This window comes from Anser brachyrhynchus (genome assembly GCF_964034855.1).
Source record: "Anser brachyrhynchus genome assembly, chromosome: 5".
Taxonomy (NCBI): domain Eukaryota; kingdom Metazoa; phylum Chordata; class Aves; order Anseriformes; family Anatidae; genus Anser; species Anser brachyrhynchus.
The window spans coordinates 54,925,603-54,949,931 of record NC_137699.1 but is presented as its reverse complement, the minus strand read 5'-3'; the positions used below and the strand labels follow the sequence as shown (position 1 = coordinate 54,949,931).

The 24,329-nt window shown below is 40.5% G+C and overlaps 3 protein-coding genes across 6 annotated transcripts in view; 1 reads left to right on the top strand and 2 right to left on the bottom strand.

Annotated features, from left to right (window-relative positions):
• The window catches only part of TECPR2 (tectonin beta-propeller repeat containing 2), a 46,033-nt gene extending 43,634 nt beyond the window's left edge, over nt 1-2,399 (bottom strand). For 2 of the 3 annotated variants that reach the window (XR_013951880.1, XM_080593931.1), the window contains exon 1: nt 2,267-2,395. The gene's annotated coding sequence lies outside the window, so the exon portion shown is untranslated. Of the gene's footprint in view, nt 1-1,826; nt 1,951-2,266 lie in introns of all 3 variants that reach the window. The other variant, XM_080593932.1, reaches the window with a different exon arrangement.
• Nucleotides 2,309-10,031, top strand: CINP (cyclin dependent kinase 2 interacting protein). The gene is made up of 5 exons (XM_080593976.1): nt 2,309-2,442; nt 3,426-3,594; nt 4,801-4,927; nt 6,503-6,632; nt 8,120-10,031. The coding sequence occupies exons 1-5, from the start codon at nt 2,436-2,438 to the stop codon at nt 8,320-8,322; spliced, it is 636 nt and encodes a 211-aa protein (XP_080450102.1). The 5' UTR covers nt 2,309-2,435; the 3' UTR covers nt 8,323-10,031.
• ZNF839 (zinc finger protein 839) lies at nt 9,532-24,131 on the bottom strand. Of its 2 annotated transcripts, none has more exons than XM_080593934.1 (8): nt 23,151-24,131; nt 21,434-22,363; nt 19,044-19,295; nt 18,064-18,156; nt 17,546-17,698; nt 15,849-15,989; nt 14,935-15,073; nt 9,532-13,237 (listed from the first exon to the last, which is right to left on the bottom strand). In XM_080593934.1, exons 1-8 carry the CDS (start codon nt 23,619-23,621, stop codon nt 12,252-12,254), a joined length of 3,165 nt encoding a protein of 1,054 aa, XP_080450060.1. In that variant the 5' UTR covers nt 23,622-24,131; the 3' UTR covers nt 9,532-12,251. The 2 variants fall into 2 exon arrangements, with proteins under 2 accessions (XP_080450060.1, XP_080450059.1); XM_080593933.1 differs by having other exon boundaries at nt 21,434-22,366; nt 23,151-24,127.
• Nucleotides 24,132-24,329: the final 198 nt, after the last annotated feature.

The window sequence follows — 24,329 nt, the reverse complement described above, 5'->3', positions numbered from 1 at the left end:
GGGGGAGAGTTTGATGATATTCTCCTCCCCCACAGAAAACATGGGAAGGAATTATTTTTTGTCACATACTAAATTGAATTTTAAAAATGCAGACAGGGTAGGGGTCTCACTCCTCATAAAATTTCTACATATTATTTCCATCTTTTTCAATGACATCAATAGTGGGATCAAGTGCACCCTCAGTAAGTTTGCAGATGACCCCAAGCTGAGTGGTGCAGTCGATACACCAGAAGGAAGCGATGCCATCCAAAGAGCGCGGGGACTGTTCAGCCTGGAGAAGAGAAGGCTCTGGGAAGACCTCATTGCAGCTTCTCAATACTTAAAGGGGGCTTATAAAAAAGATGGAGAGCAACTTTGTACATGGTTAGATAGTGATAGGACAAGAGGAAACAGTTTTAAACTAAAAGAGGGGAGATTTAGATTAGATGTTAGGAGGAAATTCTTTGCCATGAGGATGGTGAGGCGCTGGCACAGGCTGCCCAGAGAAGCTGTGGGTGCCCCATCCCTGGAGGTGTTCCAGGCCAGGCTGGATGGGGCTGTGGGCAACCTGATATGGTGGGAGGCGTCCCTGCCCACGGCAGGGGGTTGGAACTGGGTGATCCTTAAGGTCCCTTCCAACCCAAGCCATTCTGTAACCCTCTGAGAAGAAAGTTATAAAAAGCAAAATTTATTTTTGTTCTCTATAACCCATTCACCCCACACAATCAAAAACTGTATTAATGAACTGTAATTTCTTGTAATCATACAAATTAGTTTCATCTTGAGTAGTTTACAGACTAACAAAACACTTGCACTGCTTGTATGAAAACATAACTGAAAGCTCAAATCATCACTTTACTAAAAATACTGCTAATTAAGTAATTTTATCTGCACCAAACAAATGTATAAAGGAGTAGAGAATTGCAATGTAGCCCTATACATTCAAACACTGTGCAAATGCAATGATTCTCCTCTGATTGAGCCTAAAACCTCCAACATCCTTCCAATTACGGTTATACATCACATACAGCTTCTTTCTATTTGTTGATAGCATTAGATTATATTTTATCTGTTTTTCTCATTTTATTACTCAAAGGCAAAACTATTTTCACAGCCAGATGTTGGAATGGACCCACACGTTCACCGGGTCAGCAGCAGTTATCTGAAGTACGTAAGAGCCATTTAGAACAAATCAGATTGTGCTAAGCAGCTAGCCTGCAGCAGATATACAGTAGAGAAAAATACCGTATGCTACACATGGAAAAAACTATCTCCAGAAGAAACAGAGCCCTTCCTTCTCAACTCACAGAGACCACAAGCATTTAAACACTGCATTAAATGCAGTATTTTGAAAAACAGAATCACTTTTCCTTTTCTCTGGTCTCAGAAGTGGAAATAAGGTTCAGTGTTGCCTTACACAGACAGCTAATGTCAGAGATAATCCCATGGCTAAACAGATACTTAGTGGTTAAAGATTCAGTCGCAGGATATGCCAGACATTCAGTACACGAGGCTAAAGCTGTCACCGCATTTCTCTGAGCCCAAGCATCCTGTCTGTAGAGAAGGGACATCTGCTCTGTTATTTTTTATTCTTTGACCAAAAAAAAAATAAAAACCACAAAAACACAAACTTAAATTTAAGGTCTTCAGACCATGGACAAATTCACATATATGACTGCTGCTAAACACAGCAGCCTGATCACAGCCAGATCCCATCAGCTACAAGTGTTATTTTCAGACACTCCTCACGTTTTCAGCCTGAGGACCAGGCCACCTGAATGCCAAATCTCCAAAGTTTTTCGCAAAAAAAAGCCACAGCCAAGCCGAGGAGAGCACAAAACCATCACCTGGCTGGGGGCAGAACTTGGCTCCCCACCGTCCCGCCGGCAGGCAGACGACCAGCTAGCGGGCTGGCAGCACACACAGCTCCCCACCACCCGCGAAACGCCGCAGTTTGGCTCGGGAGAGTTTCTTTGGAAAGAAAAGAGAGAAGAAAAAAAAAAAATCAGCACTGGATGGCAGAGACCGAAAGGAGGGCGCGGGGGCCCCGCACACGCAGGTGGCGAAGGGGCACGGGGCAACGGGCTTTACTCTAGCGAGCCGGGACAGCCGGTACCCCCAAAAAAAATCTTAATTCCCCAAACCTCCCCTCCCCAAATCTTTCTTCCCCAAACCTCCCCGCACAGCGAGCCAGCTTCCCCCGCCGTGCCCCCCTCCCCCCCGAGGCCCGCACCCCCCTCTCCGCCTTCCCGCGGGCGCCCCCCGCCGCCCTCCCGGCCCCGCTCACCTCGTCAGGAGCCGGGGGCGGCCATGGCTGCTCCGGGCGGGGAGCGGGGAGGGAGCGCGGCGCTGCCCAGGCCCCGAGGCACCGGCGGCGGCCCCCGGCTGCCTGCGGCGCTCGGCGGGGCCGGGGCTGGGCGGGGCCGGACGTGAGCGCACTTCCGCGGGGCGCCGCCATGGCCGGTGAGTGCCGCCGCCATGGCTCCGGCCCCGTGTGGGGGCTGCTCGCCTCAGCCCCCGGGCGGCTGCAGGGCACCGGAGGGGAGCGGGGGGGAGCGCAGGGGTGGTGGGGGGAACGGGGCAGGGGTCTGGTGCTTCCTGCTATACGCGAATAAAATGTCTGTCTCTTCCTTCCCGGCTTGCTGGCGTGTTGTTTTCACTGAGGGGTGTGGGGTTGAGGAAAGTGCCTCTCTGGTGTCACTGGGAGAAGCGAGTGACAGCAGTGTCTTGTCGTGTGTGGGCACTTAATATGTGCGGCAGCCTTCAAATGGCCCTGCGAATACAGTAGGAGCAGTTAATGAACTGCAAGAGCTGGGTGTGCAGCCCCCTTCCTTGGTGGGACAGGGGGGTTGATGCCTGTGAACAGAGAAGTTGTGTGGTGCATCTCAAATGTAGGCACAACTGCATCAAGTACTGGTGTGTACGTCTCAAAATCTGGGCTTTGTGGTCCGTGATAAAGCACCCACTGTCTTCAGTGGGACCAAAATTTCTCCCTTACACTTTGAGATCATGTGGAGGCATACTGAATTAAGTCAGGTGTTCATGGCAGGAACCTTGCATGCATGTAGTCGTCATTACTGTGACTTTTTTTGTCATACCTTGAGTTAATACTTGACTTAAGAAAATGAGCTTATAATATGTTGACAGATGACCACTACAGCGATCAGTACTACAAAACCATTACTGTACATGTTACAACATCACATCTCAGAACACAGTTACATTTTTTAAATAGTATGGTTATCTTGTAACAAAACTGGTAGGTAAGGAATTAGATTTCATGACTGAAGTTATGTTAGCTATAGTTCAATATATATAAATTCCATTTTACTTTGTATTTAGCAATAAAGCAAGGAAAACATTTATACATGCACCTGCAGGGCAGCACACTGATTTGTTTCTGTATGTTTTAAATGGCTTGAATCTTTTTTTTTTTTCTCATGTAGCAAAGAGTCCTGCTGACGGTACCCCAAGAAGACCTGTTTTATCTGTCAGTGCAAGAAAAATTAAAGATAATGCAGCAGACTGGCATAATTTAATGATGAAATGGGAGAGACTGAATGATAATGGATTTACTACTGCAAACAAAATAGTCAACATGAAGATTAGTGAGCAGTAAGTAGGCTAATACCATACACTAGTAAAGACAGCATAAGGATTGCCTTCATTGAGAAACTAATCTGTTTTCTTCAGAAGAAAGATTTTTTGTAGACTGGGGAAAGAACAAGTCAGAGTGGATTAGCCAGCTCTTAGATCAAACTCAGCCGTTGCACTTTTTGGTTACGTAAACTGTTTATATTCAAATAAGATGTAAATGCTTCATAAAGATTAAAATAATCTCGCAATGTAGTGGTATTTGCAAGAAATAGAAAATGTTTATTATACATAGTCAAGCATAAGGACTATATAAAATATTTACGTAATGTACAAAGTTAGAGTCTAATCCTACAAATTGATGGCCACACAGAAATTTGCAAGAGAGATGCAAGAGAGCTCTCTTGTATGTTTACACTCATGCCAATATTACCAAATATCACTAAAGCAAGAGTTCACCAGATTTTAAGGAAGAACCAGTGATTTACATAGACAAAAAAAAAAGCTATAACAGTGATGATTTAAAAATAAAAACAAAACAAAACAAAAAAAAGTAACTTTAGTAAAGCTATGTCTTTGTGCGGTGATGACAAATCTATAAGCAGGGTTCTGAGAAGAAGCTTCTGAAGAGTCCTGACAGTTGAACAGGGTTTGTTTGACAGGGTTCTGACAGACAAGCTCAAGAGTTCTGCTGAAATGGTGTCAGATGTTGCTTTCTCTTTCTAGCAACTCCATCTCTGTCAAAGTTTACAGCTTCTATGGGGGAAGGTCAGCAAAACAAGAGATACATACCTGCAAACTAGCTGCTCATGGTTCGCATTAAATGTCTTAACTTAAACTGTCAGTGAAAGTGACTTTGTGGTGAGGTACCAGCTTGCCAGCTGGGCTAGCTGAAGTCTTCACAAACATTCCTCCTTGTCTATTGTGAGAGGATGGATAACTTCCAACACAGGGGCAAGGTACAGTGGGGAGAGGTGTTGTCTTAACATTTGCAACTGTTTTTTTGAGCACATGCTGTAAAGTAGAATAATTATATGTTCCTCTGAAGATTATGATACCAGCCTCAATTGCTCACATGGCTAGCTGTGTCATTTACTATTTTATGTTGGAATTCTCCTGAACAGCCTGTGAGAGATTTTGTGTGATCAGACCACATGGATTTTAAGTCTGCACAGGATGAGTACACCTGTATGCAGTTGCTCACCCTGCCTTATGTTTCTATTTTAGATTTCAAGATAACAAACTGGAGATAGCATGTGATAACAGTGCTACAGAATCTGAAGAGCCATCTCCAAAATACAATGAAGAATTGGACAAATGCTGTGCAGAACTACTAGAGACCTTAAAGCATATGGTAATATTCATTTTTCAGTCTTAGTATGAATCAGTTCCAAGTGTTTTCAATTATGACATAAGAAAATGACCTCAAATATTGTTGTAACAGAAACTTTGGGATTTTTATTCATAATTCTTTGGCTTCAGACCTGAATGATTATAAATCCAGTGCACTCCATTTATTTGCTTGATAAAGTTATTTTTACATCTGCCTTCTGCTTATAATTCTACTCCTCCCTTATAATGTGATTTATAATGAGATCTGAAAGCAAGTCATACAAAAGTCCATTCTAAAACTGCACCTGGTGTCTTCTTTCTCATCCTGAATATTCCCTCTGTTTAGAAGAAAGCAAACAACTTAAAGCACACAGTGGTGTTTTGTCTACCGTGATATCCAGTGCAGCTATCTTTGATCAGACAATGCAATTACATTTTTAGTCTGCCTACCTGCATTTTCTGTGCAGAACTCTTTCTTTATGGAGTAGAGTAAGATAATTACTATGCAACCCACCTTCTTTGTGGATAAATTGTCAGGAATTAATGTCACCTTTCATTTTGACAGAAAATTAAAGGAATTTCTTTGCCCCATACCAAAATGTAAAATTTTTAGTAAAAATGGCTTTTATAGCCTTTAGCCATTGTGGAGACCCATTAAAAAGACAATAGGTATGCTTTTTGTACAGACAGGATACCAGAACAGTATTTAGAATAAGCAGGAATGCAGCTAGATTTTCCTAAGATTTTGATCCGTGGGAAAAAGCAACACTAATTTGGGGTTTTCCTTTTTTTTTTTTCCCTTGAGATAGTTTGTATTCAGATGAGCAAGGGTGATGCAGCTTTTTATTACTCTTGAGTAACAGGAGTCTAAGCAGCCTGTGCTATATTGGATATTAAGCATAGCTAGTACAGACACTTTATTTTTCATTTCTTTTGACCCTGGTAAGCTGGTAAGCTTACAGATTTACAGAAATATCTGTATCTTAGCTTCTTGACTGAAAGATAGTGAATGTGAGTTCAATTTTGTTATAAATATCAGTCCCCGTAGGTAACGGACAAAGGTGGACATGAAAGAGGTGAACAGGATGACCTGTTTTTCACAGCAAGCTGTTCAATCAGCCTAGATATATTGGTAGTCATAGCTTGAACTGCTTTTCACACCTACAGCTGATCTTCTGAAATCAGATTTAAGTCACATTGACATGGTAATGTAAAAAAGCGTGTGTTTATAGGGCTTGTGCCAAACTTGTTCATAGACAGTCTGATGTTTTTTCACAGTTCTAATTTATAGGAAAAATCCAAAGAGATATAAAAAAATGAGAGGGAGCTTTAACATATTTCTGCATGGGGGTAAAGCAAAAGAATTATGCAAAGTCAGAATCACTAATTCATATCTGGAGTGTTTGAAATTTTAGGTTATCTCATATTAAATTTGTATATAAATTCCAGCTTTGATTCCCATCTGGAGTTAAAAAAAGAATTAGAAATGTTAAGACTAAGTCAATTCGTCAGAAAGAGTATTTAAAGAGATGTTCAAGTTTATAGTAGCCTAATGTTCCTGGGATGTTCATTAGCATTACACATTCATCATTTTCAGACAAAAATACAGCTGAAAATGGAAAAGCTCTCTTCGACTACTAAAGCAATCTGTGACTTGGAAACATTCCACCACAGAGCTGGGAATTGCACAGCACCCCTATTTCACACGTGGCCCACACCGTACTTCTGTAAGTAAAATATTGATCATCTTAGATAAATGCATTGTGTTGTTGATGTCATCTAATTTAGAATTGAAAAATAAACCCTTTTATCTGGATGTCTTCCCTTGGAGAGAGGGAGTGTGAATCAGTCTCCTTTATAATTGACTAATCAATAAACACATGAGTGCACCACTTGGCTTAGGATTACTGCTGATGACTGCTTGTATGAATTGCCAAGCATTGTCTGACATGCAACAACTACAGCATAAAACTAAGCTTGTCAGCAGCTTACAATGTCCAAGCTGCAACAGCCACATCCTTTGTAGAGGGGGACATATTTGCAGCTTGGTAGTGTTAAGCTGTAGGCTACAGAATGACTTGTTACTTGACACTGAAATGGAATCCTTGAATGCAGAGAACAAGATACACCTCAGTTAATTCTCAGGCAGTCAAAGAGAAATAGCTCTGATCACAGCGTCAGTCAAGACAAGTATGGAAATGTTCAGTTACTGTTAATATCAGTCCTTTTTACATTCACTAAAAGGTACTGCCTCCCAACTGCTATTGCTGCAGTTCTAAAAAATTCAAGAGGAGCCTAACTGCATGCAAACCAGCTGGCTTCTCTGTGAAGTCATGACAGTTATGCCTTTGTGAAGCCCTGCTTCTTACTTCATTACCACAAACTATCAGAAATCTTACATATTAGTTTCTGTCAGCTTAAAAGGATAAGAATGACAAAGACAACTGCTGTCAAAACACTCATTGTGACTGAATCATTTAGTGATGCTCTCTACTCTGGGAATGACTAAATCCTCTTGAAAGTAGTGGTAGCTCAGGCTAAGCTGGAAACAAAGATCAGTCACTCTTGAAAATTATTTTGTGAGGTTATTTTTTAGAAAGTCAAACAATTAAAGAGATAATTATATAAAAGTATTTAAAACCCCCTACCGATATTACTAACATAACTAGTAAAAATACTAGTTTTTACATTGTGCACTTCAGGTTTTGTCTGTTGTTTTGTTTTACCATTATTCTTCACTACTGGTATCACTTATTGGTGATCATGTGTTGGTAAAGGGCCTGACAGCAAGTGAGGACATACATAAAATCATAGAACCACTCAGTGACTCTAAAATTTGAAGCTTGTATTGCAAGATAGCACTGCAAAATTTTACGGTCAAATTTCAGTTATTTAAAGGAAAAGATGTAGTAACTGCTAGTTTTACAGTGGGTCCTGAGAACCAATACCACTGCTTACTCTAGAATTAAAATGCAATTCATAGCAAAATCACAGGTGTTTAAAAGTATAGCCAAAAACTGAAAACTGAGGAAAATGTTCAGCATTTTATATTTAAGAATACAAACATCATAGAAACCAAGATGTATAAATATGGGGAACAGTTTTTGTAAAGGTAGAGTTCTTTTAATGATCAACATAGTACAGGTGTAGTTCAACATTTAGGGAACTGCTGATTTGTTATGGTCACTGTGCTTGGTTTTTCAATCCATTTCAGATGAGGTTTCTCTGAAGCTCTCTGAAATGTACAAGAAGGAACTACAACTCAAGAAAACAATTGTAGAAGAAATTGCTCATTCTGCTGACCAGGATCTGATGATGGTCTATTTATCGTCATGGTTATACCAGCCTTATATAGACAACAGCAGCAAACTACTGCTTGAAGCCATGCTGCTGGAAACAGGACACAGGCCGTGCTAGAACTTCAAATGTTGCTTGCCTTGCTTCTAATGATGCTTACGTGAAACTGAAATGGCAAATTTGCAGGGCTCACCAAGTAAGTTGAATTTTTGTAAAACTTATTAAAAACATTTTTCTGTTTGTATTTATTACTTCATCTCAGCTGATACTCTTTTCTGCATGGGACAACTTGGTTTTGGCTGCTTTACCAAGTGTAATTACAGAGCCTGCATAGGAGACTGTATAAAGGCTAAGTTCTCTAATCAGAGAGAGATGAGCACTCCTTCGTGGTCTGAGATTGGGAATTAATGCACATAGACACCTAGAACAAATAATTTCACTACTTTCAAAGTCCTGACAGTCTAAACTACCTACATTGTTGCTCTCACCATAGAAATTCAGTGCTTGTTGATCTCGTGTTTTTTTCCATGACTTAATAGGGCCAGCACTCTTGTACTTAGTTTATAAAAGGGGGAAGGGAAAAGAGAGCACAAAAGGCAGGATCTAAAAGTCAATCTAAAAGGATCCACATTATTTGTTATGTGGTCCTGAAAAGCTGTTGTAGACAGTAGTGTAAATTCTGGTTTGGTTTTGATTATAGTGCGATATACTCTTGAAGAGTGATCCAAGCCTGAACTAATACATTTGGAAGATTTAGTACAACTTGCTATTGCGCAGCTATAGACATTGTCTTTTTTGATTCATTGCAACTTTTCATGAAAGGCTCTGTTGGATAAAAGCCAGCCCTGCTTCAGTTATGTCCTTAGACCATATCGTTTGCTTCCTGTCATAGAGCTCAGTGAGCTTTTCCTTGGGTTACTGTTTCTGATGGTTTAAAGGTTTAAAGATTTCTGATGGTTTTGGTTTAAAGGCACGTCCTTTTTGCATTTTTGGTTAGAAATTTACATAACAAGATTGTTAGTTCAATTTTTTGCTTTTCTTTTTCATGCTGCTTTTTGGTTTTCTTAGAAAAGAGAGTAGAGAGTATGTTTAGGAGGAAGTTAATGAAAAAGATAAATGCTGAAAGGAATTCAATACCCATGTTTGCTTTCACTCCTAAAGGTATAATCGCTGTAGCGTACCATTATGTCAGACCTGGATAGCATGGAAAAGTTGCTACGCTTGCCAACAGTTATTAAAGGCTTGGTTCTTTTTGCAAATTAGGACTTTTCCCAAAAGCGTATTGCAACTTGCAAACTCTGCAGCTGTTCAATCATTTTTTTAAGCTAAATCCTTAATATCTAGTGAATTTAGGCCTTTCTACTTAATTATGATTAATAATGCAAATTCCTCCCACTTAGTGATTGCCTATATGGCCTGCTACTATATGAAATGTTGCTTTCCAATTCCAGTCTTCCATTTCACTCAATTGCTGTAGCATTCCTTAGTGCTGTTGAACCACTGCTGTGCCCTGACAGATGTTTACCCTTGATTTCTCCCTGAAACAACTATTTTAAACTAAAAATAACATGAAGTGCACGCTGCTATGTAATGCCCACAATGGCTGTGGTTTGACGTTATAAAAACCTAATTAACAGTGACAGATTCTGGAACAGATTTCTGGTAGGAAACGTATGGTCACTTTTGCTTAACTAGTTCCAAGCTGAAACCTCATAGGCTTGGGTAAGGGAGATGCATGAATTGCCTGCAATAACCGAATAGACATATGTGAATTGGAAAAGTTTTCTTTTGCGTGTTGCTCTGTTCAATAAAGGTTGTTTCTGACAGCTTAATAGTGTTCTATTCTAAGCCAGAATTTCTAGTGTGTAAAAAAAAATTAAAAAAAAAAATCTGTTGTAGCTCAAGAATACCATCAATGATGAACAGCTTTGCTAGTTTTTATTATTGCTCCTTGCAAGCATTCCGTGTGGTTTAACAGCCACCTTAATTTATCTGAGTAGGGCCAGACCCTTGTCACTATGGAAACACCTTCATACTTGAGAAGTATTTTGCAAGGAGGCAAGGTTGGTTCACTTACAGAATTGCTCTTTTAAGATGAGAGTAGGTATATTGTATTTCCCAGCATGTACAAATCAGTAGGAAAGGAAGAACTGAAGTGAGTTTTCATTTTCTGCACAGCTGCAAATGGTGGTTTGTTCTTGTTTCTTAGAAGAAACAAGCTCTTCAGGAAGGAATCCCTTTGTGCATTGACTGCTATAGGGCAGAAGATTACTGCAAAATTGTTATTGCAGGGATGTTTTGTCATAGTTCTAAAAATTTCATTATTATATTTGGAGCCCTCAGATGTAGTTTAGATAGACAGTATGAAAGAGGGTATAAAGAATTGCTCACTGCAATCTAAGACTTGGAAAGTCCAGCACAACCCTACTTTGTATGGTATCTTCATTTGTAAAGTAATTACCTCTGGCCATTACCACCTCCTAAAAGAGAAAACACAACTACAACAACAAATTAACAAAAAATAACCAAATCCCAACAAAAACTCCTTAAACCCAAGAACCAGACAGGTACTCACTAAAATAATGACATCTTTCACATCCATTAATAAAATGCAGTGTCCTGCCTAATCATAAATCAACATTCAACTCAGGCAAACAACAAAAAAAGTATTAAAGGAATATTACAGAGCAGATTGTTTCATCTCTAAATTGTCCCTCTCATTTGGATTCAATTTTAGTATAAATTTACTCAGTAACTATCAATATTTAAGAACAATTACCTGCATGCAGGTATTTTTAGCTGATCTGTCCAATTATCTCAGTATTCTCATTTGTATTTAGCACTGAGGCAACACACACATTTTAAAGGTATGTTAGCAGTTTTCAAACATTCACAAGAGCACATGAACAAAATAAAAATGCCGGTCATTTAGGACTGATCTTTTTTACCTGATGAGCTTTTTGAGAGTTAGTGCCTTGGACAAGACTATCAGCAGCAGCTAGAAATGCCCACAAAAATATCATCCAAGCAATAAATGCCATTTTATTACTACACACAATAGCAGTAAGTAATAAATAATTTGGTAGCTTTTCTCTCTGCATGGAGAAACAGGGATTACAGTCAAGGTTACATTTTTATTATGATTAAACAGTACAGGGCAGTGTAGAATTACTAGGAAGGCCAAAGCTTAGAACCGATGAGATGCTTCATCTGGAGGGAAAAAAAAAAATAATAGAAATTAACAACTAAGAGACTATCAGGCACTAAAGTTAGAAAAGAAATTGGTATTGCATTAAGGAAATTCACATTAGTAGTTATGCACCTTCCTATTTCTGTCCAAGTAACAGCAACTGTTGAAGGCATGGCTGAACATTAGGCAAGAACACTTGAATATATTTCCAACAGTTCAGTACAAATTAATTCTTGTTTGAGGCTATTTTTGTCTCTAAGCAGTGGATGCTTAGCCTAGTGTTATTTAAATGAAGATCAGTTAGGCTGTCACATTGTTCTCAGAATGCACAAGTGTGGATTGTCTTTGAAACTACCCATTTTTACAGACAGATTTATGTAGACCCTGTCTAGATGCTAATGAATATTCAAGCTAGCTTTAAGAAAGTGCAAAACAGCACTGTTCTGTATTCTCAACAGCACAAAAAATGCATATTTTTAATATAGTTTTTATTTTACCCATGTACAGCTTGCCAGTACATAGCACATCGCTGCCAAAAAGCAGTACAACTTACTGCATTTAGATGGCTAGAGAGAAGAGGAATTATGTAACAAAAGGGAATAGTGCAACAGTTTTAGGATTGACAGATTTCCACTTTCTGCCCACCCCCCAACATATAGAGCAAATAGAACGGTGTTAATTCTAGAACTTTTGGTTGCAATGGTTTTAGATTTATATAAACATAAGTTATAAAAAGTATAGGGCATAGAAACCGTTTACAAATAAGTTAAATTTCAATTATCTCAGTATTCACATTAGAAAAATATACATTTTTATATAGACAGTCTTTTCCAGAAGAAAGCATGTACAGTATTCTAATTTATGGCTCCAATTCGCTTTGCGAAAGCAGAACATTTTCACTTTGGCCATCTGCTTCCATTGCCAGTAGTGCTTCCACAGTTTCCAAAGGTATCCCATCAGGTGTGCGGATGTGCATTGTAGTACCATTAGAATCAGTTACAATGACAATGCCTTCTGCCTGAGACAAAACAGCAGTATCTGGATGAGACAAAATAAGCCCATCTGAAGTCTGAATAAAAATCTGTTCATGTCCCTGAGTCAAAAAATCATGGCTCTCCTCAGTAATCTCAAAAGCTACAGTTTCATCTACAGTAATTGTATTCTCCAGCTCATGTTGTTCCCCGGTCCCACAAGAAAATTCACCCATGTTTTTAAAAGAGCAGTCCTGGTTCACGTGAGCAGACAGGGATACTTCCTGGACAGGATTCTGGTGCGACTCGGTCTGAGCCTGGTGTGGATGGCTTATTGGCACGTTTGTTGAAAACACTTTTTCAAGTTCCTGCATTTCCTCAGTCGTATCTGCATTGTGAAGTTGCTCAGAACGTCCTTTAACAGCAAAAACATGGTTTTCTTCTTGCAGTGTCTGATATTTTTGATTGAGACCATTTTCTTCCCTCATTGGCAAGTTAGCTGTCTGAATGCCCACTGCGTGCTCTGACACAGAGTTGCAGAGTTGAGGAGCTGACAGTCCACCTGCTGTATTCTCACTCACAAAGTGTGCTTGAACTAATTCTGCTGAGCCGTCTGCTTCAACAGGCAATACGACTTCAGTATGCAGCAGAGACGCATCACCTGCAGTATCTGGTCCCTGTGTGTCTACGGGTTGGGAATACTCTATCCTCATTTTCACAGCCTGAGAGAAGGAACCTGAATTTTCAGCACTGATTCTAACTTCGGAACCTACAAGCAAATTCTGTTCCTCCACTGGTAATATGCTTCCAGTTGTGCAGCAAGTGATATGTTTACCTTCTGAAAGCAGGATTTCTCCATTTAATGGATTAAAACCTGAAAAGTCGAAAGAAATATCATTTTGTTGGGCAATCTAGTACTGCATGTCCAAAAAGTTATTTTTTCAGCTATAACTTCGGAGGAAAAGCTAGACTGCTTCCCTCCTTTCCTCCCCTAAATTAGCAAGCCTGAAGCCTTTTTGAAAAGTTTCAAAGCACTTCCCAATGAGAAGGCCGGTATAAAAACACTTAAAGTACTTTTTGGATAGTAAAATAATATTGCGTATTTCAGTAACAAAGGACCTTACAACAGAAGCAGCATTTTTCTGTTAATTCCCAAAACAACCTGAGCTGGAAGTTAAACTGTTCCCCCCCCCCCACACCCCCTACCTGGCACACAGCCAGTAACATTAAGAGAGAAGGAATATTCCAGGCACAAGGTTGTCAGTTGCTCATCCTCAATTACCATTACTAAACTGACAGAAGCTTTTAAACTTTGTAAAAATTCTCTTGGTAAATCAAGCTCATCCTGGATTTATGTAGTCAAATTACTACATATCTAATGAGCTGTGCTAGCAGCCCCAGGCCAGAAAGGGTATAACACTAGAAATTTAGTGTGTTTTACCAGTTACATGACCTGGACTAAGAGCTCTCATAAGCCTAGCAGGTAGTTGAACGGTATCTGCTAAGCAGTAGTAGCTTGAGCCATCAATTTTTATTGAAGATCAAGAGGAACAAAAGAGGTTTTTTTTCTGTTGTCGTTATGAAAGATACCACTGCACCACAAAGGAGGCCTAACAGCTCAGAAAGGACTATTTTAACTTTCTGTACTGTAGACTAGCAAAAGCCCTACTAGCACGTACAAGTGAAACAATAAAACAACAACCTCATAGGCCAGAAGAAAACCGTAAGATAACAAGAAATAAGCATTGTCATGCAGAGAGCCTTCCAGAGAAACAAAGATAAACTGGGGGAAGGATAGAGGACAACACAAAAACAAAAAAAAAGCAACCACTGACAAAGACATGCAAAGGGCAAAAGAAAAGCAGTTTACAGCAACATCAAAAAAAGATGTGTACAAAGCAAGAGGATGGAAGTGCTATATACTTTACTCAAGATAGGTAAGGGCTGGAATCTTTCACAACAGTAATCACAATGCCTCTGAATAATGCAACACTTTGAAATGAAAGACCAGTGCAGTTTTGCGAGATTACAGGTGGAGACCCATCTCTGTTTCCTCTCTAATCCACTCATCCTGAGGAGCAGGGGGAAATAAAGATAAAGATGGGAGAAAAAGAAAGACAGCCCAAAGACTGTTGTGCAAAATGGTGTCTCAATTCCAGCCTTTAGCTCCCCCATCTCCCCTGGGGTACAGGACAGCCTGCACCAGCTCTCCCCCTCCCCCAGGATCCACAAAGCTCTGATGATTCCACTCTTGCAGTCTGCTGGGGCAAGGAGGAAAGACATACACGCTGCTTCCTCTTCCTCTCTACCCCTGCTGCCACAGAGGCCGTGCACTATCTCTGCTCTAAGGAACAGCGCGGACAGGAAGCGTTCAGGAAACGCGCAGCAGAGGACAGTACTCATCTCTCAATACTGCAGTGAGGACTTTGCAGTTAAAAACCTGCTTTTGAAGAAGCTGGGAAGCAAGCTGAGAAATGAAACCTTAAGACAAAAACCACAGTAGCTTGAAGAACAAAGATTCGCTCAGCTCCTCCATGAACAGAACAGAATTGGAAAATGGGAAGAGGTTACCATCTTTTTCAAAGAGTGTACATAAATTCCCACTCTTTTCTTTCACTTCATCTTGACTGGCATAAGCATTATTCACATTCTCCATTACGTCTTCTAACTTGGTCCTTTTGGCTGATGGCAACAGTTCCTCCCCTGAGCTCTGTCAATACAAGACATAATTAACTGGCTGCCACCACAACAGCTAACAATATTGGAAAAGAACACAAACTAACTGTGGGCACTTCACGGCAGTGAAGTGATGCTCTCCTTGAAAACAAGATTTTGCACTGAAAGCAGGACTTCCTAGGAGGTAAGGATTTAAACACAGCTCTCACACTTAGTCAAAATACCACTGATAGTTTTTGATATTTGGTTGAAACAATCTGCCCTGGCTTCGGTATCAAAGTTTTTCTCTGAGCCTTTGTGATTAGCTGTATGGCATGATACCTGCTATAAACTCTCTCTCCAACATCAGTAATGGGCTGTGAACAACTCGTCCAGCATTGTTTGGTTAAAGAAGAACAGATCAGCTCAAATCTAAGCACGGGCAGAAAATGGAAGAGTGCCAGTCTTATTTATCCTCCAACAGAAACAACTCTAAATTAAATAAAAATAGAACAGTTGAGGGGAAGGACCGTAGAGATGGGACTTTCAGGAAAAGGAAACAGACCACACTCCCTGCTCCAGCTGCCAGCAGACCAAGTGTGGGGAACTGACTTAATAGAAAGAAAGGAGCTGTTTTTGTGCACCCCTGCCAACCACCCATTAGCACTGCAACCGCTTCTCCAACACCTGAGCCTGCTGTGGGTTAGCTTTTTTTACTTAACCAGAAGTCACATAATACTAGTATGATTTATAAATAAAATATTTATCTATTTCAAAAAGCTTTAATATGTTCTGGTTTCATTTTTAGTTCTCACAAAAGCATTCCATACCTCAGCTAACCGTTTTTGTCCCAGTATCTCCACCGGCACTTGCTCTCTAACCATTTTAATTATACGTTGTGAGCAAGAGTCTACGCCTTGCACCTTTTGTTCTCCAGTGAGTATTTCTGTAATTCCCAGTGATTCAGCAACCTTTCAAGACAGTTACAGGAAAAAAAGTGAAAGTTAGCCTCTCCAGTCTGAACACAAAAATACTGAAATACTGATTCATTTTCTTAAAGCTAAACCAGAAGTACACAGAGTTCCAATCTGAAAACCAGTCATTACAGCTTAAAGAATTATTTAGACTCTGATGTTTTCTGCTAGCTTCCATATTAATGGAACATGACCTTCTTTTGAAGGTGAACATTAACGGGCAAACTCAAAAGAATTAGGAGTACAGTGGTTATATATAGAATCCAGAAACAGTTACTAAGAGCAGGATTTAATAAAGAAGATTGTAGGGGTCTTCATGACTTAAAAACCATGCAAGTCTTGCTATTTAAAAGTATCTGTCAGTAGCTAAAGATTATATATTTTTTCCAAATCCCATTCTTGTGCTTCATCCTTATGTAGGTATGCTACTATACACTCCACACTTATTTTTTCCTTAAAAGAGCATAACCCTATATTAAGAAGGCACATTAAAACTGAAAAGAAGCAAGAAACAGATTCAAATTTGGGACTGCTGGTATCGACAGCATCCCTTTACTCAATGCAACTTCATTTCTCCAAAACGGAAACAACTGGTCTGCTACAAAATAGTTAGATGAGCAGGCAGTAATTCTAGGAAGTTTTTCCAATACATACAGTGAACGCCATGATTTATTCCAAAAAAATATTAAGCACTACTAACAGCCCATACAGGAGTTCATTGTTAACCTGGATTTCTATACAAACCAAAATTTTATCTCTACCTTCCCTATTTTAAGTTTTCAAGTATGCTCTCCTCTCACTGTAGTCGCAAGTTCAGGGCAGATGTACCCGTATGAGCACATCATTTAGAAATTTTATTGGACATAATATGCAAAACAGAAGGGAAAACCAAGAACATGTTATGTGTAAAGATCTGTTTTATTCCAATCAAGAGGAATATATACCAAATTAAGGATAAACAGATCCATATTAATACACACACACACACACAAAAATCAACAATGAATCTGAAGAGTTACTGAAATAATGGTTTGCAATTTTATCAATGTATTCATTACCTTTTGAATTTGTTAGTATGACTGAACTGCACAGCAGCATTCCATTTGTCCTCATTCTGCAATGAAACCACTTACCCCTTTAAATCAAGGCCACTCAATTTAAACATAGCCCTTTTCCCTCCTAATCAAATATCACAATGTACTTTTAATGCTAAACAGACTTTGCAGTAACGTACAGCTTCATGCTACCCTACCCTAGATAGGCAGACAAATACCAGAAATCAGTACTGTTAGAACTGTTTTTAATTTTTCAGTTTCTAGTTTTATACATTGCTATACATTAGAACTGTAGGTTTGTTATGGATTTACTTTTTCTCTTTGCTTGCTTATTGTACTTTTTGCAATACCATTTTTGCTTATCAAAAAAATATGCCTTGTTCAGGTAACTTTACCAGGATAACAAAACTTATCAGGCAAAATATAAAAAAATCTAAAAAGCATCTAAAATAGACAAAGAGCAGAAATAGCACAGTTCCAAGTAGAGTGTTTTATTACCTTAGCATCTTTTATTTCAACAGGCTGCTGGCAACTCAGCAAATCAGAATTACTGAGGTGATCATAAGCCATTTTCTTCACCATATTATGCAACTCTTCAAATTCCCTATACACATCTGGGAAGTAAGCTTTGGCTGGATACCCTTTTTCAACCTAGAAATAAAAGAAGAAAGGTTTTGTTTCCACCCTATATATTTTAAATAAGATGAAATGAAAATCTATTGTTTTGTTCAACATTTAAAAATACTAGCAGTCAAGTTAAAAGACTACAGAATCTTCAAAAACGCCACTGAACCGGAGAGCAAATATCTTCTATCAGGAGACCCATCAGCAAGAGACCTGTGTAAAACTGAACTGTGACCTCTGTAAAACCGTAGGTGTCTAGAACATCTATATTCTGCACAATGCTAACTAAGGAAATTCAGATACCTCTCTAAAGGAATCTTTTAATGTATATTAATGGAGGTTGCTCTAAAATAATTTAACATTTTTACATTAAAAAGATAAAATAACCTCACCTTCATCAACAGGAATTCATAGACTGTAACAAGCTTTGTAAGACGTGGGAGAGCCAGCTCCATCAAGTCTTCATTATCACACTGTTGTATTAGCTGTGAAAAGCCATAATGAGTTTATTAGAGCAAAGTAGCCTCCAGAGGTTAATGCATCCCACATTCAGAACATAAAATATTGCTACTCTTCTGCAAGGTACATAAAGGTATCCTACATCAGGGTGACTTTTTTTTCCTATTTTAAATAGACAACACATGGCACACTGTCAGTCCTATAAGCAGTTGCTGTTAAAAATGCAAGCTAGGAACAAGTTTGCCTTTGGAGACAGGGGGTGGGGGGCACACATAGACATACTTTAAGTTTTAGCAGCTTTAAGAATAAAGGCAAATAGAACAACAGAAGAGAAGTTAAACACCAGGAGATAAACTAAAAATACCTCAAAGCTGTTACTACACATGTTTACAGACAACACTCAGTCCCACAAGCGTTGCAAACTCAGAAAAAGAGCAACATTAGCAGATTCAGGAGCCATTAAAGATCTTCAACAACACATAGGAAACAAACAGAAAATCATATTAGGTGCACAGATTTTAATCCTCATTCTATCCTCTCCCAAGTGCTTTTTTGTGTGTATGTTAAAATGTTGCTTCAGTTCAGTTTATTTCGATTGTGTTGTAGTAGATGCACAATAGTAGCTACTAACTTTTCTTCTCCAGAAGAAAAGCGAGAATATATCTACATGTCGAAAGGCCCTTTCCACACAGAATTCCCATTTTCCCTTTGTCCAGCATTCTGATGGAAGTAATTTTTCCCTAAAAACCAACGTAATACTTTCTTCTTAGAAAATGTCTTAGGCTTTCATCTTTTCAGTAAACAAGAACATCAACTATCAATCTTTTTGAAAATAAATCCTTGAAGCAATCCAAACATTAAAAAAAGGTGGGGGAGGAGATACTTATGAAGTAATTACAGAAGAGAACCATACCTCTTTTAACCTAGCTTTTCTTCTGAATACATTGTGTTCTGTTGACACACTACTAAGTGACTTTGAAGGGGACTGACCAGGTCTGCTAAGCCTTCCAGGGCACCTAGATCTTCCACCCATCCTTGGTCGACCGCGTCTCTTCGGTCGTCTGGGTCTTCCAGGTCCTTTTGGTTTTACGGGTCCCCGGAGTCCTGAACTGCTTTCATTTTGTTGTTCTTCCATCAGCTGCCTGCTTTCTCCAGAGTTACAATTCTTAATTAAAAGAAAAATAAAAGTATTTACTCACCACTTGAAGCAGTGTTTTAAGGAAGGCAACATTTTACAATGAATTCTTCATCTACACAAAAAACAAATAGTACATTAAACAAATGCAAGGTTGGATACAAGCCTAACTGCAAAGAAAGTTGCAGAAGAAATTCAACACGTTAGTAAGACTGCTACCTCAGCAATGTACATATGCTTTTATTCATAAAGTTAGTCTTTTTGATCCACAAATTACCATACAAAATACAGAGATCAGGGGAATATAGTTAGAGTTGTTTATGCCTGTTAAATATGCTTAGTATTTTTGAAGTAAAATATTGCCTCTGTGAATAGAGAGGTTATAGAAGTGAACCTTAATTAGCAGTAAAACACGCCCAAAAAAAATTGTTTCTCATTGCAACCATGTGAAAGCATAGAGATTTTATGAAATATAAGAACTTTGGGCAGCCACTGGCCCAATAACTAAAGTGAAAATATATTTCCCAATCTCCAACATAGCTAAGTAGCTTCTGTTATAAGAGCACAAGGCAAACCTCAAAGTACATTTTCTATTTTTAAATTATCACAGCGATCTCAGTGCAAAGCAATTTTTACTGATTAAAGTACTGATTTCTTACTAAAGATGTCATCTTCACTTCCAAGCTAGGATTTCTAAGAATGTCCCAGTGTTCTTTTAAGAGGCTTGAACAACAGTTCAAGCTTATTTTCTTTATCAATACCTTTTCACCTTAGTGTTCAGTAGCTTCCTACTACTCTAATAAGTAGGAAAGCTATAAAAATGCTAAAATGACACCAGTTCTAACCCATGCATTAAGTTACTATATTAGTTCTAAACACAAGACTAGGTTGAACATGGGGGTCTCGTATGCCTTCCTCTATCTTTCAACATACCAGTTTTAGTAATCCTGTTATTCTTTCTGGGAAATATTTACCTGGCCAAAAATTATAAAGAAATCAATGAGTTACAGCACAAATTTGTAGAATCAGTATTTGTTAGTTAAAGATAACTGGTACGATAGCAATCTAGCAGTCAGTAATAGTATTGAGATTGTCCACGTTTGGCTTTTTTGTTGTTTGCTTGTTTCTGAGTGTTTTATTTATTTACTTAAAGAATTCCTCTCATCCTGGGTAAAATGAGTGCTGCACAGGGCAATAAATATATAATTATACAGGCAGCAGACGTCAGTATTCTGTGCTTCTGTCTTTTTCTAAAGATGACAGAAAAGCACAGAGGATGAGATGTTTTGCTTGCTGTGTTGGCACCTTGACCTGAAGTTTTCACGCTTCTGAGAAGAGCTTCCGTTCTAAGTAAAAATACAACATTGCTACAGCTAAAAAGGGTATTGTTTCTTAGGCAACAACTGTATCAGCTCTTGCTGCGAGATATTGGTCAGAGAAGAGAGAACTGTACTTTGAAGGGAAACTTTACTTTAAATTGACCAGCTTAAGACATCACAGAAAAATGCAGCTGAAGTTGCTTCCAAGCCAGAAAGTCAAGTTTCAAAGTGTTCAGTCTGCAGGGATGAACTGCAGCCTCGCTTCAAAACTCACTTAAGCCTCACTTTCAAAACCTGGTGTAGGAAAAGCTGTGGTCCACTGTCCAATTCCAAATAAGTTTTACCACAAAAAAGATGCTTCAGTAACAGAAATTGATAAAGCAGATGATGTCTTGCTGTCTGTCATGCAAAAGGCTATATATAACTGAACAATATAGCATTCTTATATGGAGAAAAGAAGGCTATTTATGCAGACCAATTTTTTTTTCAATCTGTAAACTGCATGTCAGAAAGACAGTGATAAAGGAATGCTCAGTGAACATTTTACATTCCTGTGCAAGAATACTATTCCTGACACATTTAAAAAAAGTCAGGTTGTTGTCTCTTGCAAACACCTTAATGGGAAATGTGTTTAATTTAGCATATCAGTGGATAATTCTGAGCAGCACACAACTTGCATGTTTTACCCATGAGCACTACTGAATTCACATGTATTTAGATCCCTACCTTCAGTCTCTTCAAAAATACTCATATCACTGTCAACAGAAACTCAGATGAATGAGTACAGTATGCAGCTATTAAAACTGCACTTCTATTTTCTACAAAACTGACAGCTGTAACACACTTTACCTGTCCTCCAGCCTGTGAACCAACGGTTTCTTCCAAATTGGTAGGTAGTGCATTTTCATTATTAAAAGTGCCAGCAATTGAATCCAAATGTGCTGGACTCATCATTTCCTCTCCTGTTCCACAGGGATTGTCCACAAATATACTTCCATTAGGCTTATTTAAAGGTATTTTTTGAGGTGCAGGCTCCAGCTGTCCATGACTTGGATTAAGTTTATAATGTCTTGCTAATCCTCCTTTTCCTATATAGGATTTTTCACATGTCTGACATTTAAACATTTTGGGTTTCAGGTTATAATTTGAAGAATTAAATAATGCATCCTTTCCCTTCACCTTTCCTTCTTCATCATCTTCTATGCTCAGTTCAGAGTAGTCATCAGAATCAGACTGATGACCATCAGCCAAATCTTCCATCTTAATGAATTTAAAATCTTTAGCCTTGTATTTTGGAGGGCGTGAAATCCGTCCAGAACGAGTTTTCACTTTCAAAGATTTTCTCAGCTTGTCTTTTTGTTTTTTTTCAAGACATGGTGTCAGGGTATTTGTTGAGCTGGCTGCAACCATGGTAATATTTGAAGACCTTGTAGCTGATGCTGTGGCACGTGCTTTTTTCTGCCCATTTAGCATCTTACTTGTAGCAGTCTTGTTTACAGACACGGATCCACGAGACGGTAAGGGTTTCTGCACAAGCAATTGAATTGGAGACTCGGAAGAACTATGTAGGAAAATCTGCTGCTGCTCCTGTTCAGTTCCCATAACAGGCTGTATTCTAATTATTTGAGGATTAATAACGCCAAGTCCAGGTATGTTAGAATTTCTACCAACTGACTGACTCAGTGTTATAGTTTTGGGCTGGATTGGTGCCAATGATGGCATTGGCCTTTCAGTTTCTTTCATCTGTCCTGGCTGAACTTGCACACAAATGGCCTCCAGCTGCTTTTGTGGAAAAAAAAAAAAAAAGAGTTTAGGTCACACGAATACAGCATTAATTAAATAAAGCCAATATTTATCAATATGATTCATACATGCCCTTAGAGCAAGGCACAAAGAAACGAGTGCACACTGTTAGTTTTTGATTTCAGTGCATCAAAGCAGTGATTTAATGTCAAGGAGCAGATTCCCTTCCTTCAAGCTATGTGCTTTCCTGCATGTTCGCTGGTGTAACTGCTGTTCAGCTAAAGCACGTGAAGTTTGCTCGTGGGTGACATTACAGCTTCGTTTCCTGCAAGAAGGCCTGTTCTGGAATAGCAGAGTCAATGGCATCCCGTAGGCAGGTTCATAACCTTCAACAAACCAAAGGCAGAAGAGCTCCAGCCTGTTAAATGGCACAGGCCACACACCCGATGCAGGACATGCAAGTGCTCTGTTCAGGAGAACTTTGAGACCATGAGCAGTAACGCGTGCTTCCTCTTAACCATCTCCTTCCTATTCTCTCCCCCTCTCCCAAATTTCCACCTGAGCTCAAAACCAACCACTCGACAACCTCAAACACCGCCTGGGAGCCCAAGTTCTGCCACCTTCTTCAAGAAGGGCACTCGCAAGCCACCTGTGCTTCACCTCCAAGCTGCCCGGGCTGCTTTCAGCACACCGAAACCCCGGTGGTAGCAGCTCCAAACCCCACTGCGCTACACCCAGGTGAGAGCAGGAAGAAAATACACAAATTAAAGAAACACTAACAGCCGAGGTCGCCCCCAAAAGGCACCCCCGGTTCCCCGGTTACCTCGTGCGGGAGGAGCGGGGCGGCGGGCCCGGCCGGGCCGTGCTGCAGGGCCACGCTCCGCAGCTGCAGGGCGGCGGCGGGCTCGGCGTCCCGGGGAGCCCCGGGGGGAAGCGGGGCGGCCCCCGGCGGCGCTCTGTGCCGCTCCTGGGCCCTGCTGACTTGCTCGATGACCCGCCGCAGCTCCTCGGCGGCCAGGCGGCCCGGAGGGGGAGGAGGCTCCGCCGCGCTCGGCTGAGGGCTCCCGGAGGCGGCCCCCGGTGGCTCCGAGCTCAGCCCCGCGCCCTCCGCCCGCAGGTAAAGGACGGCGCCGGCGGCTTCCAAGCTCCGCTCCAGCCACTCCCCGCCCTCCTCCTCCTCTTCCTCCTCGCCGAGGGGAGCCCCGCAGGTGGCGGCCGCCCCGGGGGGCTCCCCCTCAGCAGGAGGAGGAGGGGGCGGTGGCGCCTCCGTGCCCCCCTCCTCGGGAGCCGCCATCTTGGCAGGCAGCGGGCGGGAGCCGCATCGGCCGCCCTCCCCCGGGCAGCGCTCGGAGGAAGAGGAGGAGGAGGCGGCTCCTGCCCTTCATGCCGCCGCCGCGGCCCTGCGGGAAGACGAAGGACGGCGGCCTTGGCCGTGCGCGAAGGGGAGGGAGGGAAAAAGTGAACTCCGCTGGCCCGTACGGGGATCGAACCCGCGACCTTGGCGTTATTAGCACCACGCTCTAACCAACTGAGCTAACCGGCCCGCTGGTAAAGTTTCGCAGCCCGTGAGCTATAGATGTATACTAGCCCGGCGCATTGCTTCGTCCAAAGAAAGCAACGAGAGGTGAAAGGCAGAGAAAATGCAGAGTTCACTGCACTCGAAAGCCCAGGAGACACGGAGAGACCGTGAGCGTCTAACGGAGCCTCCCACCCTGCTCAGGTGCAGCAACCGTGTTAGTGGGGGCGACGTGCCTTCCCTCTAACCCAATGAGCTCACACTCCCAGGAGGCTTCTAGGGTGTAATTCCAGTTGCATTGAATTAAACAACGTATTTATGGCGTATTTTTTAAAACATTTAATCCTCCGGATGCTTAATGCACTGCTAATATCTCAGTTTGCATGGACAACTGGTTCACCTTCTGCCAATATTTTGCTTTTTATTATATATGCATTTAAAAGCTTTCTTCTTAGCTTTAAAGCTTACGTTAAAATACAGATATAA

Excerpts from the sequence above, each read along its gene's own strand:
- ZNF839 (XM_080593933.1), bottom strand. The coding sequence starts at position 23,621 with ATGGCGGCTCCCGAGGAGGGGGGCACGGAGGCGCCACCGCCCCCTCCT. Across the intron at positions 18,157-19,043 it reads GAAAAGCTAGGTTAAAAGAG|CTAATACAACAGTGTGATAA; the intron begins GTATGGTTCTCT and ends GGCTTTTCACAG. Across the intron at positions 17,699-18,063 it reads ATGAATTCCTGTTGATGAAG|GTTGAAAAAGGGTATCCAGC; the intron begins GTGAGGTTATTT and ends TTTTATTTCTAG.
- CINP (XM_080593976.1), top strand. Across the intron at positions 3,595-4,800 it reads AACATGAAGATTAGTGAGCA|ATTTCAAGATAACAAACTGG; the intron begins GTAAGTAGGCTA and ends TTTCTATTTTAG. Across the intron at positions 4,928-6,502 it reads TAGAGACCTTAAAGCATATG|ACAAAAATACAGCTGAAAAT; the intron begins GTAATATTCATT and ends CATCATTTTCAG.